The sequence below is a fragment of the Colletes gigas genome, unplaced genomic scaffold, assembly GCF_013123115.1.
Source record: "Colletes gigas isolate AHSC1104 unplaced genomic scaffold, ASM1312311v1 Colletes_gigas_Sc00048, whole genome shotgun sequence".
Taxonomy (NCBI): Eukaryota; Metazoa; Arthropoda; class Insecta; order Hymenoptera; family Colletidae; genus Colletes; species Colletes gigas.
Genome location: NW_025106677.1, coordinates 262,163 through 288,343, shown reverse-complemented (window position 1 = coordinate 288,343; position 26,181 = coordinate 262,163). Strand labels below are relative to the sequence as shown.

The 26,181-nt window shown below is 34.0% G+C and overlaps 1 protein-coding gene across 1 annotated transcript in view; it reads right to left on the bottom strand.

The window, feature by feature from the left end:
• LOC122403301 (diacylglycerol lipase-alpha) overlaps window positions 1-26,181 on the bottom strand; it is a 239,797-nt gene that overhangs the window by 27,421 nt on the left and 186,195 nt on the right. The window contains exons 12-15 of the mRNA XM_043406755.1: window positions 25,534-25,824; window positions 16,506-16,735; window positions 11,635-11,658; window positions 3,747-3,879 (exon numbers count right to left, since the gene is read on the bottom strand). Coding sequence (XP_043262690.1) covers window positions 3,747-3,879; window positions 11,635-11,658; window positions 16,506-16,735; window positions 25,534-25,824 — 678 coding nt within the window. The remainder of the gene's footprint in view (window positions 1-3,746; window positions 3,880-11,634; window positions 11,659-16,505; window positions 16,736-25,533; window positions 25,825-26,181) is intronic.

Below are 26,181 nucleotides of genomic sequence, written 5' to 3'. Positions count from 1 at the left end.
TGATTTTCGTTTTCACCCCATTACTACCCCCACGGTCGTGATTTCAAGTTAAAAATTTGCACACAGGGGTTATTTTTTTTTTGCTATCGAATGACCCGTGGCTCGTTCTATTCGGTTTGGGGGCACATTTGACCCCCTTATTCGGCTATACCCTTTCATCAAGCCTTACCGTTGGAAGAAAAAACAAAAAAATTCAGATCATAAAACATTCGTACGTTACTATACATGTTAGGGACTAAGCAATAAGTCTGAATACTTGGCTGAAATGCACTAGTGTAACGTCATGCATAAACTACATAATATAATATAAACGACTCACAATCTAATGGTACTTTGTTTGCTAATTGAAATACAGTTTAATAAAATCAGTTATACTAGTAGTCTTTGTAACTAAATATTGTCGAAGTAGAATGGTGGTTGGACCTCGGAAGGGAGGTCAAATTTGGCATACGTTTAAATAAGAATTTTCTTCATTATCTTGGAATTCGACTGGAATATAGCCTGCATAATTGCTTCCCTTATGCATCTATTATTTATGGAATATCAGCTTCGCGTTAAACAATAGAAGCAGCAATCAAACGTACAATATAAATAATGTAAACAATGATTAATCATACACGCTGTACTTGTCTCCGATGCTAACGTTTACTTTCAAATGCTCCAAGCACAGAATTAGGAAGCGATATCTAATAAATGAACAACAACATTTTTATGGTACAAAGTATATTGATCAAAGTAGCGTACATTGCAAATTATACAGAATCAAGTTGTTACAATATGCAATCAAAACGACCATCGAAGTATACAGGGTTCGAGCACGATTTCTTTTACAATATTCGCCTTACTTGTCTAATGAGATTCCGTTTCTCGCACGAACGGTATCGTGTATAAAAAAATATACCACAGTTGTTTGTGCGAAATAATTTCGTTACGTGGATTAAGTTAATTTATTGCTTTCTCGATTGCAGCTCGCCTCGCGCGAATAAATTATCCGTACGATTGATACGCGCACAACTCTGTCCAGTCGTTTTGGATGCAGTAAAAATCAAAGTGAAACAAAAACTCTCAACAGGGCACAAAACTAATGGAACGAAAAACAAAAAAAAAATTATAGAATTACGTGGGGAAACTACTTATATAATTGTTTGCAAATGTTACAGTAATTCATGCAGTGTCGTGGGACATGCGTGTTAACTGTTTTATTGATCTTAGCTGCAACTGAAACAAAAGTAAGTGTAACGTCCAATACGGAAACTTTCAACAACTTCTTACTTCATATATTTTTGCGTTAATGTTATGCTACATGTTGAACGAGAATAAAAAAACACAATGTACACGATCTCCGCTGTAAAATTATTCCTGTTAAGTAAATGCAACAGTAAAAAAAACGATAACAACATACAAAACAAAAAAAAAAACAGAGCACTACTCTAATTCAACAAAGACTACAATTACAATCACTTCGGCCGTGGTTTCTCCTGTTGTAATAAATAATCGTATACAGGGACGTTCACGCAATAAATTAAGTGGAATTCATTCTATTCTAAAGCGTACAAGATTACTGTGGTTCTCTTTTCAGTCGGAACAGTAGAATTCGAAATAATCGGTATAAAAAAAAAGTTCTGTAATATAAAAAAAAGAGTAATTATTTATTTTGGTAACTACACCGTCGATTTCGAGGACTTCGAAGTATGTTAGAGGGGGAATGTCACCGACAAGAAAACGTACGTAAGTATGACTATCGCTTTTTAACAAACCTTTGCACAGTGACAGTGCTTAAAATATTGAAGCTAATGAAACGTGGTTTGAACGTAGAGCATTAATGGCTGAAAAAATACTTAATTAAATTTCTGAGGGATTTTTTATTCTTGGTAATTTAAACACCGTTGGCAGATAAATAACAATTATAAATGACCTAAATTTGTTTTTGTTACCGATAATCATTATCAAATGCTACCCTTTCACTTTTCCCTACTATGATTTGTTTTACGTTATTGTTACTGTCATTGTGCAAAAGTCTATTAAAAAATAAGCATCGAAAGTATGTTTTCTTGTAAATATCATCGATGATTAAGGGTTGCTCGAACCTAGTATTGAGATTATATTAGAAGATAAGAGATTAAATAATATTGTTTACTCGTCGTTATTGTCATGAAGCCGGATTCAGACCGAATCCTTTGTTGGTTTGAGGTTTGACTAGATATTCGTTCAATAAATTCATTAAAGAAAAGACTCGTTAATCGGATGATTAAAGAAAAATAAAATCTCTCTGACATTTAATTACTAGGTTCAATTGATTAAAAAATTACTGTTCTGTTAGTGGAAAAAAGTTATTTTAATAAGAAAACACCAAGACGCCCCAATAATCGTACTTTTGACTTTACGCAAGCATCAATAATTGGACAAAAGCAAATTTAGTCACTGGATACAAGAAAATCGAACAGAAAAGCTTCGTAATGATTATCTATTTTTGCGTTTTAGCATAACAGGGTGTTTTGTAGCATATAGGAACCGCTTCAGCAATTAATTTTGCACATAAGAATAATAAAAAATATTCGTATAAACGTATATCCTATTTGAAGTTGTGTTCGAGTTAAAGCGAATTTTATGTTGGATTAATTGTGTTTCAGAAATTGGATATGTAATTTAATTAATTCGACCTAACTATTTAAATACAGAACCTAGTATCTGACTGGTTGGGCCTTGCATTCTAATTTTGTAAACACTTCTTAATATTACTAGGTTACTGAACGTATGTTTATATGACTGTGTTTATTGCCTTCATATGCAAACGGTTCCCATATGCTACGGGATGTTCTGTGAATAGTTAAGAAGCAGACAGTAAAAGCTACTTGAAAAACTGGTTAAAAACAATGTAGTGTATCTACAAAATCAATTATATTACGCTATGTACTGTGCGTTTGCGAGAAGTTGGCTAGTGGGGCGACACAGGGGGCAGGGCAGTATTCCGCTCGCTCCGCCCATCCCCACTTTCGTCGTTTCGGCCAATGTGATACCGTTGCTCGCCAAACTCTAGAGTGGGGGACCAATCGGAGCCGCATTCTTTCACTAGCTACCTTCTCGCGGACGCACAGTAGCGTAGTAATCAAATTAATTACACTATGCCATTAAACCCACAGATATTGTTAAATGGATCAATGAAAAACTTTAACAAATCATCGAGACACATCAGATTTCTAGTACATCCTCGTACTGTAATCGAGATTTCTACTAATAGAATCTCGAAAACCAAGGACCGAGTGACCATCATTCTTCGCTCTGGAACGTGAACCTTTTTCCGTTAACATACTTCGAATGAAAATCGTCGAGATCGTTAACATCATAGATAATTACTTAGAAAAGTAAAAATTATAAAACAATAACGTGTCGTTGAATCGTTCGTCGATCTACGTCGGTCGACACCGGGTGTCGAGCGTGTCGCGTCATCGGGATCCAGATTGTGTATCCTTTCGTTCGTGTACCTCGACATTGACGATAATGGTTTCCGTGACATTGATCGTGGCAATTTGAATTTCCGTATTACCGGCGTCGCAATCTCTAACGTGTCCATTAATCTGTACACCGGCTAGCACGTTGTTCCGAGACTTGTCCGCTCCCCTCGGAACATCCAGATCGTTCGCAGTTTCTTCCAAGAGCTCGTAATTACCGGGTCTTACCGAGGGCATTCGGCTAACCGGCGTTTGCGACCTCTTTATCTGTCCGATTATCGGATCCGCGTGGCTTACCTTGTTCAATGCTTTCAGCATATTGTCCGGCATGTGGTCTTGTATCATCACTGGGCTTATCAGCACCTCGTCGAAGTCGCACGGACCCGCCCATAGCGCCTGATACACCGGCTCGCGTTTGTTCAACATTTGTCTGAAATCGAACAAAAGAACGACCGTTCTGTATCGCGGGCATTCAACCACTTCGCGCGAATCTCGAGATCGAATCGACTGCCGCGTCTTCTATACAGAGACCATGACTATTGTAATGGAAATTTTGATAAAATTCAACTACAACCATTACAGTCGGGGACAAAAGTATCAGCTTGGCTAGAACATTTGCGCGATTTTTAGCAATGCTTGCCATTTTACAGTCTCCAGACTATCTATAGCTGTCAATAGCTATCTATAGCAACTTCAGTTTAATTCTTGAGTGGACAAAATCAATTAATAGCGTACTTATTGCTTCAATATTTTTAAGATTCTTTTTTACTTTTATTGTAAACATTGTTTCAAAGATGAACGACTTGAAAGTATTTCAATATTTAAATGGACAATGAAAATGTTAGGTCGTCCCATACGTTCGTGTTGAGTTTTGTACTACAACTTAAAGTAATATTTTGAACGTATAATGAAATTTTATGAAAAACAGTAAACCTCTTCTCGTAAACAAGTAAACAATTTTCTCCCTTTTCTTTGGCAAAGCCACTGTATCGTCGTTGCAAAACTCCTTTGATTTTTTATTAGAATGTAGTTCAACGTTTTTCATTACAACATTGACATTTTCAAATTGTATACTCACTAATGCCTAGAGATTTTTGTATCTTATTTCTTAACAGGTTCGACTTTATTATATGTTAAGAAGAATATTCATGCAAACTTCAGCACTATCAAGAAAATTTCGTTTCGTAAGCCAGTGTGGATTTCAACCTTCGAGCTTTTGACACAATATCTATCTATGAATTGTTGGTGTTAGTATATTTAGAATTTCAGAAATCCTCTGAACTGACAAATTTTGTTTTTTTTTCTATTAAATTGCAAATTTTATCCTCGTCAATTTCAGAACACCGGCACGATATTCTGGGACGACCTAATAACTATCGATAGAGATTAATCAAAATAATACTATTGCCATAATATACACGATAAGAAATGTCCGAATACTTTTCTGTCTTTCATTTTGCGTGTACATATCTTCGAAACGTGTACTTTCCTTTCATGTATCATGATTGATTTGAAAACCTTTATATAATATAGTAAAATGAATTAATAAAATTTTTAAAATTCATATTCATTAAAACTAAATTTTGCTTAAATTTTTACTTATAAACCTATAGTACTTTTGGAACCAACTGTAAATAAACTTTATTTATTACGTACCTATATGGCATATAACTTATTTGCTGAAGAATTATAAGAAATATTTCCATTTTTATACAAGTAAATTGCGTTTAATGAATAATACAATTGTGAAGAGACAAAAGAAGTAAATGAACATCTTATAAAACATGAAATATAAAAATATTAATGTTTTGTATTACTACCTTTTGCCTTAATTGCTGCCTCCAAACGTCGTAGCATACTATTTATTAAGTTTTCAATATAATCTTTGTTTATGGTTTCAACTGCATATTGTTAAAAAGTGTGGCGTGCATATGGCCGCACAATGGCACTTTACGTTGGAGTACTGGTCGACCGTAGGGGAACCCCCCAAGAGAAGTTCGCCACGCGGTCGCGGGGAAATCTCGTGCGTGTGTATTACTATAGAAACAGGTTTATTTCGCTGTATGATTTATTAAACCTGAATGAATTACGTTTTATATTATTATCGGGCCACGAAAAAGATCTACCCTGCTTTTTCAATGGAACATAACATCTATTATACACCATAAATTTTCAGTCGAATTCAAATCTGAACTCTGAAATGACCATTCAAGTAATTTTATACAGGAATCCACAAATAATCTTTTAGTAATTTTCGCCACTTAGGGTCATTATCTTGCAAGACAAATTCTCCGTTAAGAACCATTTTGACCTCTTCTAAATTTTTGTTTATAATATATGAATATATATTGTAAATATATTGTTCTGCATTTATAATCCCATTTATTGTACTAAAGTTCTAACTCCATTCCACGATAAGCATCCCTACACCATTAGTGATCCACCACCAAAAAACAGTCGGTGTAATACACGATTTCTTGAACTTTTAATTTAATTTTCTTCAAACTAGACATCTTTTTTTAAGCTGTCACAATTCCATTTGTTTTCATCCATTTATATTATTTTGTTCAAAATGACATTGCCATATTTAAATATTTTTTAACAAAAGCTAAACATATAGTCTTGTAGCTTTTCAACCTAACGTCATGTAGACTTCGTCTTACTGTTTTCGTTGATACAATTTTTAGTGACTCTAAAATGTTTCGCGATGATCTCGTCAGCTTTCTCGAACAATTCGACGATCATCTTGTGATGTACTGCATCACTTGTATTCACAACGATTTTATAATGCAATAAAAACTTTTTATACATTTTTTCGGCAGCACTTTTTGATACAGTAAATTTCCAAGCTATCGTATGATAATTTATGCTCCTACAACAATCCGAAACAATCAAATCTCGAACTTGTAGTGACATTTCTTTCGTTTTTATTATTTTAATATTATTTAACAAACACTCTTTATCTATAATAGACACCGATAGATTCGTTCGAAATAAATGCATTTATTTACACATTTCGATAGAAAGTAACACGTTAATCGAGCGCCTACTTATTTTTGTCCCTTTACAATTGCTTATTTTTCCATTAAATGCAATTTACTTGTTTAGCAATAAAAATATTTTTTACAGTTCATTATCAAATAATTTACCATACAGATACGTAATAAATAAAGTTTACTTGTGTAACAAAAGTACTATTTTGATTAATCTCCATTGATAGCTTTTTCACAACCTGTCCACTATACAGGGTGTTCGGCCACCTCTAGCAAAAATTTTAATGAGCGATAGTAGAGGCCAAAATAAGACGAAAATCAAGAATACTAATTTGTTGATGGAAGCTTCGTTAAAAAGTTATTAACAATTAAATTCAAAAATTTCAAATCGTTCTGGAAAAATTATTTTCGGTTGCGGGGGTCAACTACAATCATTTTTGGTGAGTACACATACCTCCGAAATCCTATCTACTTTCGAGAAAAAAAATCGAGTAGGTGCTGAAATTTTTCGGCAAAAAAAAATTTTTCAAATCGTTCTAAAAAAATTATTTTCGGTTGCGGGGATCAATTACAATCATTTTTTATCATTACACGTACCTCCAAAATCGTACGCACTTTCGAGAAAAAAATTCCTTACGGAAAATCCAATTAGGTGCCTAAATTTTTCAACGGAGAAAAAAAATTGCAAATCGTTGTGGAAAAATTATTTTCGGTTGCGGGGGTCAATTACAATCAGTTTTTGTTATTAGACATACCCACGAAATCCTGCCCACTTTCGAGAAAAAAAATAGAGAAGGTGTGAAATTATTCGAGAAAATTAAAAAATTGCAAATCGTTGTGGAAAAATTATTTTCGGTTGTAGGGTTCAATTACAGTCATTTTTGGTGAATAGACATACCCCCGAAATCTTGCGCATTTTCGAGAAAAAAATTCAGTAAGGGCGGCACTTTAAACGTTAATAACTTTTTAACGAAGCTTCCATCAACAAATTGGTATTCTTGATTTTCGTCTTATTTTGGCCTCTACTATCGCTCATTAAAATTTTTGCTAGAGGTGGCCGAACACCCTGTATATTTTCTGTTTAAAATAATTTCTGTTAGAAATAACGATTATAATTGGCGAAAATTGCTTTTGGTCACAAATAACAATTATATTTAACTAAAATAGTTTTTGGTTATGAACACCCATTATTGATGAGCAGAATTTTATATTAGTTGAGAGTAACTATTATCAAGAATCAAAATTTCATTCTGGTTACAAATATAATCAGCACTATGTCTGCTTACTCCCGACTGTTACCAATCATTATTATCATTATTAGATTGCTAGTCGAAAATGATTATTCGCAATCAAAAATATTTGTTGTCGGTAACCAAAAATAATTATACTAATTTATAATAATTAATTAGTAACCACAACACGTATGTAGAAGTTAAGTTTTTTAAGCATTTTTCAAAAAGTTCTTTAAAATTTGACGGTGACTACCCTTTGTGTATATAAAAATCTATTTTTTATGGATGTTCTTCTATCAAATTTTTGACATAACTATCATTTTTGGTCTCTGCTTCTACGAGTAACTAAAATCGCTACGCTGGGAACATGCGGTCCGATGCATTCGAAGATTGGAACTTTAAAAAGTTGAGACTTTCTATAATGCGCCTGGTGATCTGCTTACTTCGATCGAGTCAAATATCACCGTTGTTCTTAACTACGAGAGGAACTGTAAGAGGCAGAAGTTGTTTAATTTAGGGGAAATTTTTCGATACTGATGAATAATATTTTTGATGCCATGATTCTTGATAGTAGGTTGTAAAGTGAAACCAGATGATTTTTAAATTTATGCACAGGATATTTTAGAATTAAAATATCTAAAATTGACTAAATCAAGTGAAAAACGATATACGAATTAAGTATATGTTCTATCCTGCTCAGATTTCGAGTTATCTGTTTTGAGATATGATCAAAAAGTCAAATTCATGTATTAATGAAGTTCAACGATGTCGTATGTTGCATATTTTTATAAATAAAAATGTATAACATGCCATAATAAACAAGAGTTGGGAATGTTTTATTCACGAATAACGAATGCGAATTGTTAATTTGACTAGACTTGAAAACGTTATGCCTTCGTTAATAGTTCGAATCTCGTTTGAATATTTTAGTAAAGTATTCTTAAACGCTTGAAGTTTCAGAAAATTTGCAAAAAAAAAGTGGTATTGTCCCCTAATACCTGTTTTTATTAAGATATTAATGGTAATATTAATACTGATTTTTAGCAGTACCAACTACTGAATGAAAAGAAAAGTAACATCAGTAATTGATGATTGAAGAAAGAAGAAATGCATGCTTACGAAGTTCAAATATAGGACAGTGACAAGCTGTGACCGAGAATTAAGCAAGTATGGAAAAGATTATGAACGCTACATTGCTAATAGTAAGGGTTTGATAGACCTAAGATACAGTTCCATCGATGACATAAAATTATATTCACCGTAAGTGTATTTCTTAAACTAATTAGGGATCAACAAAACGATGACTTAAACCCTCCCTAATTCTCCCCAATTTCAACAAAGTCCCTGACACATATCGTTCGAAGTGATCGGTTTGGCTTGGAACGACATATTTATATTTTTTTAAATGTAGGCCCGAAGAATCTAATTTTCAAACCAATCTCTTTCTATTACACTTTTTCCTTCTCGAAGTAAGCAATAGGGATATTTGAAGCAATCAAAATGAAATGGTCCGTTTTGTGCAGGGAGATTTTTAAGATACGACCAATGTGATTCTCTTTATAGATCGAAGCAAATATGGAAAAATTGTTTCTGTGAAAAAGTGTTATGTTTTGGGGACGTTAAGATTTTTAAAATAACCTTCTCTTTATTAAAGTAGCAAATGTTATGTGTTTGCTCGTATATGTATAGAGTGTTCGGCCACCCCTGGGAGAAATTTTAATGGGAGATTCTGCAGGCCAAAATAAGACGAAAATCAAGAATATCAATTTCCTGATTGAGGCGTCGTTAAAATGTTATTAACAAATTAAATTAAAAAATTTCAAATCATTCATGGAGAAATTATTTTCGGTTGCGGGGGTCAATTACAATAATTTTTGGTGAATGGACATACCACCGAAATTCTGCGTATTTTCAGGAAAAAAAATCAGTACGGGCGGAACTTTAAACGTTAATAACTTTTTAACGAAGTCTCCATCAACAAATTGGTATTCTTGATTTTCGTCTAATTTTGGCCTCTAGAACCTCCCATTAAAATTTTTGCCAGGGGTGGTCGAACACCTTAGATATCAAAATCACTGAATGTCAAACTGGGTAATTTTTGAAGTCAAATTTTGATTTTAGACGAAATTTGGATGTCTTGTAGTCTGTACTAATGCATATGTAAATCGAAGGATTTTTCAAAACTTTACAAATAGCTGATTTCATAATTGTTTAAAAAATAAGGCTATTTTTTATTCAATTAACGCTTACACTGAAAATAATGAGTTGTGTGAAATTGTCATGGAATTAACCTTAAAAATGATTCTTATTTAATCAATAAGAACAATTTAGTAAAACGATATTATATATTTTCAAAATTTTCAAAAGTTTCGACCGTATGATTCGGTGCTCTTCAGTAAAATCTTTCTACTTGGAAAATGTAAATATCCATTGCTTTTAGGTGGCACACACTGTGTCAGATTACATGTAAAATGTCCTGAATATATAAAAACATGAAATCCACTTTAAAATTGTACAATATTTGTTCGTATCAATTTTACTTAAAATCAATATTTACAAAGTTATTTGAAGTACACATATACATAGTATACGATTTATCCAGTGCAACCATCTGAAAAAGATATTTTGCAACATCGAACACACTGAATGTAGAAAGTATCGATTTCAAATTTTTCGTCAGAACATACTTTCTTTTTTAATTTAACAACTTTATTTACTAAATAAGAATCAAAGCAAAATCTACATAAAGGAAGTGTATCAAGTAGGTCGAAAAGGCAAAGTTCAACGAATAAGCTGTTTTACAATGTAAACCAAATTTTAAACTGACTTTGTTACATATTTATGATCTCGAGTGACCTCCTCGTTTTAAAAGTAACCGATACTTTAGTTGGAACACGTGGTCTTTCGTTTAAAAGAACAAAGTGTCTTTAAAATCTATTAAACAATTTTCCAAACCTGTTCTCGAAATCTGAAGAAAATCTCATTAGTCGCGTCTTAAAAAATTTTCCGTACGCAACAAATTCACAATTTCTACATCTTGTATTTGTGTAATCGTAGTAGAACCGAGAAGAAGATAATCATTTATGCAAAATGAATCGAAAATATAATATTTTTTCTATCATCTTTCGTTATCGAGAAAAATAATTTCGAAAGCTTATGGAGCATGCGTACACGTGACTGTACGCGTTGCATGTATAATTCTAAGTCTTTGCAAATGAACTTCAATATTATATGCATAAACTGTATTAGATTGATTTAATGTTAATTACAAATCAATTTATTGGAGACAATTTTGAAAATATCGCTCCATGTCGTACCGCGTTAGGAAATTCAAACTGCATCGTTAGATTACACACGATTACAAGTGACTTCGATATGTTCATAACTTTTTCTCATGGTTTGACGTCCGCATTGAATCATTCCACTGTAACAATTACACACGTGCGTACTTCGAGTGAATTTTAATTTTAAAGATGTGCTATTTCCTACTTGTATGATTAACGTAGCCCATATCAAGGATTTACACACGGAAATAAAAAGTTATCATTACTAAAATGCTGTTCGTGTTGCTGCATACAGAACGGTGTTTCAGATTTGCAATTAAAAAATGCACGTACACCCGAGAGATCTTAAAAATTGTTCCTCCCGATAATGAGAGATCACAAAAAAAAATCTATTGCATAATTTCGATTTGTTTTTTCACGAAAAATCGTCCCTTTTCTCGTACTACGACTACTGGGATACTTTTTACGGTATACACCTTCTTCTAAGTCTCGTTCATGCACGTATGAAAAGATCATTTGTATAAGTAATGTCTCTGAGACAAGATAATCGAAGGGTGCGGCAGACGTTGCAGGAAAAGAAGTGTAGAGTATAGATCCAAGGTACGCATGCGGGCACATCCTCAAGATGCAATTACCCAGAGCAGCCCTGAAAATGCAAACTATTCGATAAACGTACCTCCAGCGGCTTTCATATTTTTGCCTAGAAACGGAAAAGATCGTCGATTAAAGTTTGTCGGTAATCGCTTCTGTCCTATACAGAGCAGGCATGTCAAACACATTTTTGCTCGAGAACCGATTTGCAATTTGCTACCATTCTTCCACGGTAAAAAATATTTTAAACACCATTTTTTAGTCTCTTACCAACACTAGTATTTTTTCTTTTCATTAATAAATGAGAAAAACCTAGATTATTTCATTCCTATATTTTTGTAATTTTAGAATTAAATATTTGTTAATTGATTGCCAAAACTTTGACTTGAGACAATTGTAAACAACTTAAAATTTGTCATATTATTTATATTTGTAACCTTAGTAAAATTCACGAACCCAGATTTATTTCTTTTAATACCCCCGACTGGGGTATTAATTTTTTAAATTTCATAGTTCTGACATCTACATATACGGGAGACGTGGCAGTCAGAGTGTTAAAAGAAGCGTTTCTTAGTATATTTCCAGAGGAAAAATTTTTATACGATTTTACATTCATATCTCAAGTTTCAGCAAACGCGCGTAAGATTAGAAAGACGATAATAATTTCCACGGAAATGAAGAAAAGAATTTATTAATAAGAAGTCTTTTGTTTCTAACACTCTAGACATCAATCGACTGTAATTTGTTTGTCTTGTTTTTTTATACAAGGTGTTCGGCCACATGTGAGAAAGATTATAATGGGAGATTCTAGAGGCCAAAATAAGACGAAAATCAAGAATACCAATTTGTTGATTGGGGCTTTGTTATAAAGTTATTAACATTTAAAGTTCCGCCTGTAGAACGGCAATCCGCGAACAGCTGCGTGCACGCGATAGTGGTTCTACAGGCGGAACTTTAAACGTTAATAATTTTTTAACGAAGCCTCGATCAACAAATTGGTATTCTTGATTTTCGTCTTATTTTGGTCTCTAGAATTTTCTATTAAAATTTTTCCCAGCGGTGGTCGAACACCCTGTATAGTGCTTCTTTGAGCTACGTTTCGTTTTATTGGTTCTCTTGTGGCAAGCATTTATTGTCTCTTCAAAATTTCGAAACTCCAAAGGGATTAAAAATGCTTGAGATCGCAAGATTTGATATATTTTGTAACTATTACAGTTCAATGATAGCACGTAAAAAAGACAACTGCATGAAATTATTTGAGAAAGTAAAATAAAAATAACGTAAAGATAGGCAGAATGTTGCAGTAATAATATATCTTTAAGTACGTTTGGCATGCTAGTAGCTAGGAATGGCGAGGGAGACTAGGCCGTTATGAAACAGATTTCACGACACTTATGGACGATTTATTGTAGAAGGAAAAGAGGAAGAAAAGAAGAATAAAGAGAATATATAACTTGGCAGTCAAGAAGGCATAGGGGCAAAAGAACTAAATCGCTACAGTTCTCGATTGGTAGATATGACCACCTAAGCCATTAAACATCCTACTGACGCTGATATTTGTTACAATGCAAGTTTCGATAAAAGCAATGAGTTGCAGGCAGTAATTAGCAATGGATCTAAGCAACTAACTCAATTGATGTTGTATTATCTCTCTATTTTCCAACACTATGAGAACTATAGACTTAAAGGGGGTCTTCTACTGTAAACTGCCAAAAAATTTCATTCTTTTTTTGCATTTTCTTCAAAAATATAGTCGTCGAAATATATGTGCAAAAGTATATCACTGAACTCCTAAAATTAACGTATTGCTCGATCGAGCTATACCCGTTTAAACGGACTTTCTGTTTAAATACTGTTTTCTTAAAACTATCTTTTCTAAATTGGTTTCCATGATATCACAATATCTACAGCACCGATTCCGTTCAAATTTGGCGTGTTCCTTCAGTATATGTGTCGCTATAAGTCCGTAGCAGAATGAAGTCAAAATCATTAGTTTTTCTATTTTTTCGTAGAATGTTAAAGTTAAAAACACCAAGAAAAATCGATACTTCAACTTCAAAATGCTGCCATTTTTTTGATTATCAATTTTTCCCCGTCCTTTTGATACCTGCCGCATAAAAATGTATCTTTGTGGAATGAATTGTGGAAGCCATGAGAACACTTTTTCAGTACGTGACTGTCTACGAGAGTCTGTACTACCACTAATTTTGACTATTTCTCGTTGTACAAATTTGTAAATATTATTAAAAGAATTGGAAAAAAATTTCTATAAAAAAAATTCAAAAAAAAAATTTTCTATACCAAAAAAATTTTCTTCAAGATGCTGTACTTTTTTAAATTGACAATATTTTTTGTTTAAAATTAGTTCAGTGACAGTGCAAATCAACCAACTTCAAGAAAATTTTTTATTTGTTGCGTTCTGATCTCTAAGTTGTACATCAACTATGGTTAACATTATCAGATAGGATTAAAAGATTTAGCTACTATTTATTAAAATAAAAAAATATTTTCGTATAGTTTAAGGGTCTCTTTTCATGACCCCAAGAGTCTAGTACAATAGATCATTTAATTCTTTGTGAAAAAAATAAAAAAGGAAAGTTTCAATTTAAACGTTGTTACACGAGAATCCCCTTAATTCCCACCAGAAAATCCTGCTTTACGTCACGTTACATAGTAGTAGAATCTCTATATCCACGAGAGATACATTTTTGTTCTGTTCATGGTTAATACTCTGAGCTTACGGCTACGCCAATGTCGTTCAATATGGTTCTATCTTACTCTGTCTTGATAAGTTTCGTTCGCGTTCTTCGTCACGCGACGGAATTGCAATTGCGATCGTCTCAGGCAATAATGACAATGCGTGCTAGAACAAACTTCGCTATTCACTATTGCTCTACGACCAATCAGCGTGCCAAGCCATTAAGTCGTCTCTCTATTATAGTACCAACAGAATTTTGCAAGTATCTCGGAAACTAAAACCGAGCGAGGGTTGCATCTATAAGAAAAAATTGTTTAGAATGTCGAGTTCTACAATATATTTGAAAATCGTCGAAATCGGTGAGGTGTCCCCTATTTTGAATAATTACCGTGACTAGATCTTGGAACGCGAAATTCCGTACATTTTTGTTCGAATACGCAGATATTTTGTAATGCACGTTCAGACTGCACTCCCGAAATTTCGATGAAATCGAAATGATACATTGTTACTTTAACAATGGGTTTAACCCTTTGGAAGTTTAAATTAATAATTGTTTAATAGATGTCAATATAATTATTTGAAAATTTATGTAATCCTTCATTAGTTCATTATTTTTGAAATGCTTTAAAAGAAGGTTGATTTTCATTTACCAATTTGGTAAAAATGAACATTAAGTAAAATAATTCAGTTGAGACTGAAAGTCCACTTAACACGTTCACTGCCAGATTAAAACCGTATAATATTCTGCAAAAATAAAATCTTGATTTTAGACCATTGTAAGTTACATAACCTAAAATTTGTTTCAGTACTTATTTTCGTAACCTTGTTAAAATTCACAAATTCTATCCGAATTTATTTCCCTCGATGTCTTAACTTGGGAATTAATTTTTCTAACATCATAATGGTAAATCCTGTCATACAAATATGGGTGACGTGGCAGTCAAAGTGTTAAGGTTTAAGTCTATAGCGCTTATAATGTTGGAAAGTAGACAATTCAACGTCGAGTAAGTTATTCGGTTTAGATCCATCACTAGTTTGCTTTCATGATCTGCAGACAGCTCAAACCCATTGCTTACGGCAGAACTTGTATTGCAACCAGTATCAGCGATTGTCTCTGCGACTGTACCAAATCGACAAGCCTATGACTACTGATAACCCACCAACAACAGGAGGTTCAACGATTATTAAACCTAACTCATTTTATTTTCTTCTAGAACTTCACACGGACGCTCAGAGGGTATGTTTGGAATTCCAAACATGGTTTATTGTAGGATTGTTTAGGACAACAAATAATACTTAAATTGCTTAACTGCACGGAATTTACACTAAACATACACTAAAGCCAACGACGCGCATTCTTAATTAGTTTTCAAAGGGTAATTTGGGCCCAGCCACCCCCGTACGAACCCTTGGTGGGTGGGCCTCGTAGTTTAGGAAGAAACTGGTCCACGAGGGATGGACTTATTTGTTAAATTAAAACACCTCCCACAATTGAATTTGTATTTAACCAAGAATGCAAACAGAATGCAACAGTGCAAGTAGAACACAAGATTTAAAGGATTAGATTAGAATTTCACGAACTTGTACAAAACTGTTTATACAGGGTGTTCGACCATCCCTGGGAAAAATTTTAATGGGAGATTCTAGGAGCCAAAATAAGACGAAAATCAAGAATACCAATTTGTTGATCGAGGCTTCGTTAAATAGTTATTAACGTTTGAAGTTCCGCCTGTAGAACGGCAATCTGCGAATAGCTGCGTACTTATGTTGAATGAGAACCACTATCACGCGCACGCAGCTGTTCGCAGATTGCCGTTCTACAGGCGGAACTTTAAACGTTAATAACTGTTTAACGAAGCCTTGATCAACAAATTGGTATTCTTGATTTTCGTCTTATTTTGGCCCCTAGAATCTCCCATTAAAATTTCTCCCAAGGGTGGTCGAACATCCTGTATATAATTTCCACATTTTCTGTTAACACGTCCCTTGATATATATTCAAATTGTTATTAAAGTATTGTATTGGTAAATAGGTTGTTATATTTCCTATTTGCTAAATAAATCGGCTCCACGAGGTTTGTGGGAGCCAACAGGGTGCGTGGATCGCTGTTTGAAGAATACTGATCCAACGGATCGAGCAGTGTGTTTGACATACCTGCTTTATAGTAGGTACTGCATTGTAAACGTGTCTCGACGGTGTCTGAGGTCCAACCGAACGGGCACGGCCGAGTCGAAAGTATAGTGAACGCTCGAACTTACTCTCCCTTGTTCGGATGATGTCGGACAACGTGTATAATACGCCCGGGCGGGTACAGAGGCCTGTGTAACGTCAACGCGATACTGGAGTCGCTCGGGACAACGGTTTGGGAACGAGCTAGGTCCTTGTCCCTCTGATACTCGCTGATGCATCCGCCAGCCTCTAAATTCGCCGCCGAGGTGGGGGTGGAACCGCAACCGCAACACATCACCGAGCATGCTATCGTTTTCCACTGAAAACGAACGATCGCGATTGATACGCGAGCTTTTCTACTCGACTGTTGTTCTCCGTGAGCGTACTTATCGCTCGTTTCCACGATTACTGTATTCGGACCGAAATCAAGTGGCCGCTCAAGGCCGTCGACGAGTTATACTCATCGTAACCGCTTAGCTGACCCTAGTCTCTCGAACAGAGAGACCAGCTGTGCAGTTCGGCGCAAAGTTACGAGTCTGGAGCGATTCGTGGTCAGGGAAATGATCAGGCCAGTTAAGTTTGATATACCATTCTAAAGGAATGATCGTAAAGAATTGATTGACACTTTGATGGCCGCATGTTTCACGCCAAGATTGTTGCCTGCCATTTTCATAAGAGTTTCAACTGAAGCTTCATGTTTTTCGATCGGAAGATCTCAAATTCTACGTAATTTTATTATTAACACGTTGACACCTCCCTTCTTAAAAATAAATAGAAATAAAAGGGGGGGGGGGGTTATCTCTTAATATATCAAGATAATGTTACGTGTTAAGCAAACCTTTAGGTTAATTAGCTCCACAAAAGAGTTATTAGAAATTGCTTTCATTCTGAAAATATCATGAAGATTTTCTTCGTAAATTCCAGACACATAGCCAACTATCGGTACTGTCACTCTATATTTTAACACGTTGACTGCCAGACCAAAACTGTGATTTTGAACAATCATAAACTTCGAAATTTGCCTTAGTACTTATTTTTGTAACCTCGCTAAGATTCATGAATCCTAATCAAAATTTGCTTTAACATTTCAATTTGGAAATTAATTTTTATAGGTTTTTAGTGAGAAGTTTTCAGTATCGTTGTCAATTTATGTACTTCATCGTTATGCTCAAAAACAGATTCTTTATTTCCGAATTATGAATTTATGAACACTGAAGTTTGCGGTTAACTTTTGAAAACAATTTGTGGATCGATTTGATACGAACACTTTGAAACAACTTTCTATTATACATTGACTTTATGAAGAAATTATAAATGCAGAGGCATAACTTGAACTGAAACTGTACACATGAAACCACGAACACGTGACAGCGGCCGTCAAAGTGTGGAAAGGAAACGCAGTACAGTTGCAGTTTACAGGTGCAACGCTGTACTTGCAGACAAATGTCATGGGAAGTTAGGCATTATTGAACAGTTCAATTTCATTCTTCATTACTTTCTTCTATCGAAGGAAAATCGTAATAGAAGTTACAGATGTACCGTCATCAAAGGTCACTTTGTGCAACCAGGGGTTAGATTGTGACAAATGGTGTTTTCGAACGTTCCTCCATTTCTATTGAATAACCCTAGGAAGACTAGGCCACAAACTGTTATGTCAAACATTAAAAGAAAGGCTTGTCTAGCTCATCTACGATTCTCCTAATTTTTTATTTGAAAACAATCATAAAAACTGTGTTAAAAGTAAATAAATACTCGTTTCGTACGTTCGGAAACGAGCAATATACATACATATGTGTTTAGGAAAGAACATATTTATTTCTTTAGTAAATTTTGCTTTTCTAATATAATATATTACTGAATCTCATTTATGGATTGTCAACGAAACTTTCCTAATTTATACTACATGATAAAATGCATCATCACGTATCCAAAAATAAATATTCATATATTCTGATTACAATGACGATTGAATGTTAGGTTACAAAATTTTCGTCGTCACTCGATAACTAATGTAGGCCAATGCAGCAAAAAACTAATCCGTAATAAATAAACATTATGCCAACCAACAAACGTCATCAAAAGCATATTGTTACATTATTTCAACACTTTACATTTACAGTGGTTCACGAAAGTGTTCGAACGCATGCAAGAAATAAATGAAACGAAAAAGATATTTATGTTAGAGCTCAGTTTCGAAGATAACATCTTAATAGCTATTAGACACAAGTATCAGGATAATATGTGCAAAATTTCAACTCAATCCAACAGTGTATATTGAAATTAAGAAGCATTTATTATACAAACGTACTGCATGAGGGTCACGAAAGTGTTCGAACGGAAGAAATAATTTACATTTTTCACTACGTTAGTATTTGGTTGGACCTCCTTTTGCCTTAATTACTACACTTAGACGTCGTCCCATGCTGTGCACCAAGTTCTCCGTCACTGTGGATTTAATGGAATTCCATATTTGTAATATTTTTTGTTTTAATCCATCCTTTGATGAAATATTGTGGTTTTTTAATCTTCTACCGATTTCGGCCCACAAATGCTCGATGGGGTTCATGTCTGGGCTTTGAGCTGGTGTATGCAGCATATATGGTGTATTATATAATAGCCACTCTTGCACAATCTTGGCTTTGTGCTTAGGGTCCTTATCTTGCTGAAACTAAAAATTTTTTAACAGGCCTAATTTGACAGCACTTTTTTTTAAATTGTCTTTTAAAATATGTAAATATTTGGCCTTGTCTAGAATACCGTCTATAAATACAAGATTTCCTACCCCACTTGCTGGCATACACCCCCAAATCATAACCGAACCTCCTCCGTGTTTCACAGTTGGGCGTAAATTTCTCATATTCATTTCCGTATTCGGTTTTCTCCACACATATCGCTGTCCATCCGACCCAAATATGTTAAATTTACTTTCGTCGGAGAAAATAACTCTGTTCCAAAAGTTACAATCTTTACTTTCGTATTCTTTTGCAAACTTTAATCGTTTAGCTTTATTCGTTTTACCGATGAATGGCTTCTTCCTTGGTACTCTACCATTAAAATTATTTTTCCGCAGTATTCTGCGGCATAATTCGGGGTGAACAATTTTTCCAAAATCCTCACTAACCATTTGAGCAAGTCTTGTTGCCGAAATAGTCGGATCTTTTTTAATTTCGCGAACAACAATCTTCTGTTCCCTTGCACTTAACTTACTCGGCCGGCCTGCACGCTGTTTGTTTATCACTGTACCTTCAGTTTTTAATTTTTTTATAATATAGTGGACTATGGACACACTTCTACCTACACACTTAGCTATTTCTCGATACGATTTTCCATCTTTGTGCATCCTCACTATAATTTCCCTTTCGCATATTTGCGTTTCTGTTCTCTTTGAATTCATTGTCACTGAACACACGATAATCGACAACTAACGACATAGAATTTACCATGCGATGCCTAGAGACGAAATCAACTTACAAATGTTTACATATTTTGAAGCAAAACAATGTTTACTTCAATAAATTCCACGCGTTCGAACATTTTCGTGACCCTCATGCAGTACGTTTGTATAATAAATGCTTCTTAATTTCAATATACACTGTTGGATTGAGTTGAAATTTTGCACATATTATCCTGATACTTGTGTCTAATAGCTATTATGATGTTATCTTCGAAACTGAACTCTAACATAAATATCTCTTTCGTTTCATTTATTTCTTGCATGCGTTCGAACACTTTCGTGGGCCACTGTATGTAATTTAAAAAGTTCAAGAGTTCCGGGAAGTTATGTTGTTTACGCGCGTAACCATTGTACTCAGTCGCTTTTAATTTTTTCTTGTTTATTAATACTCTCATTAAACCAAAACAGACCTGCAAACATAAATAGCACATTATTAATACAACTAGAGGGCCTCGAAATTTTTTAAAACGCCGTAGAAAAAATCGATATTAAAAAGAAAAAGTTAGCTAAAAAATTAATATTATATTTAGCTCCATTTCTTATTTATACAGGGTGTTCGGCCACCCCTGGAACAAAATTTTAATGGGAGATTCTAGAGGCCAAGATAAAACGAAAATCAAGAATATCAATTTGTTGACTGAGGCTTCGTTAAAAAGTTATTAAAAAATTTCAAATCAATCTGGAAAAATTATTTTTCGTTGCGGGGATCAATTACAATCATTTTTTGTGAATACACGTACCTCCGAAATCCTACCCACTTTCGAGAAAAAAATTCGGATAAATGCTGAAATTTTTCGGTGAAAAAAAAATTTTTCAAATCGTCCTAAAAAAATTATTTTCGATTGCAGAGATCGATTATAATCATTTTTGGTTAACACACATAACCCCGAAATGCTACGCACTTTCGAGAAAAAAATTCATAATCGAGAATCTAATGTGAGGCCAAAAATGCACCCCCGAAATTTCATGCGAATCTTTAAAATGTCATAACTTCTGAACGGATTGGGGGATTTTAATGTTTCAAACGGCAAACAACGCGTATTTTGCTGAAGAATATGTAGAAATTCTAAAAATATTCGAAAAGTTGTTCCTTGACTATGCAAAATGAGAAAAACCCCATAAAAATGATCCAATTTTCAAATGGCCATAACTCCTACAATAGTGAACGTATCTCGTTGAAACTTTTTTCTGCAGTAGAGCTCATGGGCACCTACAAACAAGTATTAGACAATTTTTCTGTAGGGCGTCAAATAAGATTACTAAAAATAAAAATCAACAGGCCTATATTTCTCGGCAAAATAAACAAATTTCATATCGTTCTAAAAAAGTTATTTTTAGCTACGGTGGCCAATTACAATCACTTTTGGTGAATAGACATACCTCAGAAATCCTACTCACTTTCGAGAAAAAAATTCGAGAAGATATAAAATTCTTCAATAAAATTAAAAAATTTTAATCGTTCTAAAAAAATTAGTTTTAACTAGGTGGTCCAATTCCAATCATTTTTGGTGAATAGACATACCTCCGAAATCCTGCGCATTTTCGAGAAAAAAATTCAGTACGGGCGGAACTTTAAACTTTAATAACTTCTTAACGTAGCCTTCATCAACAAATTGGTATTCTTGACTTTCGTCCTATTTTGACCTCTAGAATCGCCCAATTCAATTTTTCCCAGAGGTGGCGGAACACTCTCTATATGTTTCAATTTAGTTCTTTAGCCTCCTGAACTCATTCTACCTCATAAATAATATGTTTTGTAGTATGTGCTGATTTAAATGTTTCGTGATGAAAGTTTAACCGAAGAACTTTGCCTTATTAGTTTCTTAATTATATTATCCTTGCTAATTTTTGAACTTACATGGTTTGTTTTATTAGTCATAATTTTTTCTTTAAATGTTTCAAAACTTTTTCCGAAATGACAAGGAATATATGTTTGCAAGTAGTACATTTAACAAATTTATTTATTGGTAGATTCGACAAGTCGCCTCCGCCTTTAATCTTCCTGGGGTTAATAAAGATTCAAGCTCCCATTCTGCATTCTAGTCAGTGGCAGATCTAACGGGGTCGAGGCTACAACGGTTTCAACCCCTTCCCATTGACCAAAAATATATATGCATATTCTGACTTTGAATCGCTTTAAACAATTTCTTTATTCTTTGGTAAATGTTAAACATTCATTGAAACATTAACGTTTCTATTTTTGTTTTTTCATTTTTAGGGATGGAATTATAGAATTGTTTTAGCTCTTCCTCCTTTGAGCTCTTTTAGATCCACCACTGGTACCAATGAATGTTTTCAATAACTGTATTTAACCTTCTCGAACAACAATTCTTGTTTATTCACTGTAGCATTGTTTTACATTTTAAAATTAACCTGAAAATTTTCGTCTGAAGCAAGTAATTCATCCGAATTAATACGTTGACTGCCATGCCTGGTTTTCACTTTAAAAAATGCATTCGACATTTATTCAAATTTTAATTTCAAAAGCAGGAAGATTCAATAGTTCAATGACGTACTTGCAATTGTGTAACGTTCTTAAAATGCTAATATTATTAAAAAATTTATAAATATTAGGATTGAGACCACCGTGGGAATTAACGTGTTAGAAAAGAAGAAATACAGACCAGTATTTTTAGGAAAAGATTCAGTAAGTCGATTGCATAACTCGTAATATGACTTCATAATTCGATTACAAGAAATTAGTTGAAAAGTTCACTGGTACAAACTAACCCCGATCAATGGGATCAGATTATGCCATGAATTTTTTAGAGACTCACTGACGATAGATAATAGACATTGTTTCTTAAGAAATGAAAATCGAAGACTGTCTCTTGCTACGTGTGTAGTTTACAAAACAAAAATTGAAATTCTTTTTAAAATATGCTGAAAAATATTCGAAATATGGCACAATCTCACTCCTGGATGACGGTAACGTAATTGTACTGTATTTAATGACAAGAAGTGGGGTTCGTCAGACGCTGATTAAAGATGATCGAAATGGAATTGTATTTCCAACTAAAACGTATGGAATATAATAATAGAGAAATGGGTATGGCAATCGTTAATGCAATACAACATTCTTGATATTTTTCATTATTAATATTATTATTAATAGATTAGCGAGGTTTTCCACAATGACGACGAATCTAAATATAACGTTAATCGAAGGCATACGAACTTGTGGAATTCAAAAATATTAGGTCATCCCATAAGTTTCGCACTAAACTTAAAGCAATATTTCAAATTTACTATGAAATTTTATAGAAAATAGTAAACCTCTTCTCTTTTGTTAACTCTCTCCTCTTTCTTTGGCAAACCATTACATCGACGCTATAAAACTTCATCGATCGTTCATTGAAATGTTATTCGACGCTGTTCTTCGGAACGTTGACATTTTCAAATTGTTTACCCAGTGGAAAAGCCTGAAGATTGATGTATAAAATTCACTTCTTATCTTCTATTATTAAGTGTCTTAAGAAAGGTTCAGTTTTGTTATGTATATCCATTCAGTGTGGATCCAATATTTTGAGCTTTGACACAACTTATTTTTTTCAAATGTCTATGAATCGTTATTGTTGGTACAATGGAACCTCGTTTATCCGAATTTCTGGGTGAGCTTCTATTATCCAAACTGAAGTCAAGTGTCATTACAATTATCCAAAAGCGTATTTTTCGTTTTTTGTAGGTCGCTAACATGTAGTTTGCTTTTATGTAGATACATAATTTGTTCCAGAATAACTGTTAGTAATAAATAAGCTTGTAAATTATCTTGTATCAGGAGAAATAGCAAAAGAATATACATATTTAACGTATGTGTATATAATTCATATCAATGAGAATAATTAAATTTTATTCAAAATCTTTAAACTTGCAATTTTTTGTTAGTGAGTAAAAGTTCATTCTAAATCAACTTTATTCGGTTCTAGCTGTGTTTGACATTATCCATGTGTACTTGGATCTCCATTTACCGAATATCGAAACCTCCATTATCCGAACTAATGAGGAAAACTAGACTCCACTGTGTGTTTAAAATTTCAGAAATCCCTGAAATTGACAACTTTCGATTTTTCCTTTCTAAATCACCAATGGTTATTTTCGTCAATTTGAGAATGTCGAACGGGCAAGAAATTATGGGACGACCTAATATTCCGTACTTTTTGTACTAATGTAACACTTCAAGGTATACAGAGTGTGCGGCCACTCCTGGGAAAAATTTTAATGGAAGATTCTAGAGGCCAAAATAAAACGAAAATCAAAAATATCAATTTGTTGACTGCGTCTTCGTTAAAAAGTTATTAGAAAATTAAATTGAAAAATTTCAAATCATTTTGAAAACATTATTTTTGGTTGCGGGGGTCAATTACAATCATTTTTGGTCATTCCACATATCCCCGAAATCCAACGCACTTTCGAGAAAAAAATTCTTAAACGAAAATCTAATGCACCCCCGAAATTTCATGCGAATCTTAAAAATGTCATAACTTCTGAATGGATTGGGGGATTTTAGTATTTCAAACGGCAGACAACGCGTATTTTAGTGTAGAATATGTAGGTATTCCAAGAATATTCGAAAAATTGCCCCTTGACCCCGTGAGGTGAGAAAAACCTCGTAAGAATGATCCAATTTTCAAACGCCCATAACTCCTAGAATACTGAATATATTTCAATGAAACTTTTTTCTGAAGTAGAGCTCCTAGATATCTACAAAAAGTTATTAGACAAAATTTCCGTACAGCGTCAATCAAATTTATTAAAAATGAAAAACGTATTTTGAAGGAAAATCGACAAGGAGGTAGGTACCGTTCTAAAAAAATTATTTCTAGGCTCTGGGGTCAAATACAACCATTTTGTGTGAATACACATATTCCCGAAATCCTACGCACTTTCGAGAAAAAAAATCTGGAAGGTGGACAAATTTTTCGGTAAAAAAAAAATTTCAAATCATTTTGGAAAAATTATTTTCGGTTGCGGGAGTTAATTACAGTCATGTTTGGTGAACAGACATACCGCCGAATTCCTGTGTATTTTCGAAAAAAAATTCAGTAACGGCGGAACATTAATAACTTTTTAGCGAAGCCTCCATCGACAAATTGGTATTCTTGATTTCCGTCTAATTTTTGCCTCTAGAACCTCCTATTAAAATTTTTCCCAGAGATGGCTGAACACCCTGTATATTTGATGTTAAGTTATACACATCCAACATTACGCCTATTGTTCGTCTACTGTTCTAATAAATACTATGTTCAATATACAGGGTGTTCCGTAACTAGTGTAAGAACCTGAAATGGGGGTTAGCTGAGACGATTCTGAACAACAATTTCCTTTGCAAAAATGTCGAATGGAATAATTCAAAAACGAAGCCCCATCCGACATTTTTGCAAAGGAAATTGTTGTTCAGAATCGTCTAAGCTATCCCCCATTTCCGGTTCTTACACTAGTTACGGAACACCCTGTATGCCGTATTTTTTTTATTAATGTAATATTTCGGGATATTAAGTACGTTTCCAAAACTGTATGATCAGAAGTTACAGTTTGATTAAATAACAAGTATAATAATATTAAATACTCGATCAATTTTGAGCGTCACTGAAACGTGCTCTTTGAATCTGGGATGACCCTCGTATTTATGCAGAGCGAATAGAAAAGTTTCAGGAAATACGTACCTTTGGATCGACGCTCCTCTTTATGGCGTTGATAAGATCAGCCCTTAAACTTTCCATTTGTCGAAGACCTATCCTGGGCACGACATCTTTCCCAACCACCACGGACGTAATAAATTCTTGCGTGTACTGCTGAGCAGGCATGCTCAACAGACCACCTGGTGGAGCGAAGGAAAAGCACACCAAGTCCGGGTAATCCTGCTTGAGCAATATCGCCAGGATGGCCGCTGTACCCGCTCCTAAAGAATGTCCAACGAGTACCAGACCGAACTGATGGGTTCCTCTCGACGTGTCCTGAAGAAGTAATTTGAACGATTTCCAACTAAAAAACCAAAGAGCATTTCTACCGTCGTCGTGTCAAGCATAAACGACGAAGAGTACTGTCTCGCACAATGCATCAATTTCCACTCAATTATTCGTTTATGAAATAATAATTGCGCTTGAATATCTCATCTCTCAAGAAGTTTCTATTTCTGTTTCTCAAAAGAAATAATTATTAAGTGTCTCAAAATTCTCGATTCCCTCCAAAAATTTGATGAGATATTTTCAATCGATTCTCACTTCCCACTTTAATAACTATAAATAAAAATCCGTCGCAACTTTCGTCAAATTTAAATTAGTAAATTTTTAATGTAGTTTAAATAACTTGCA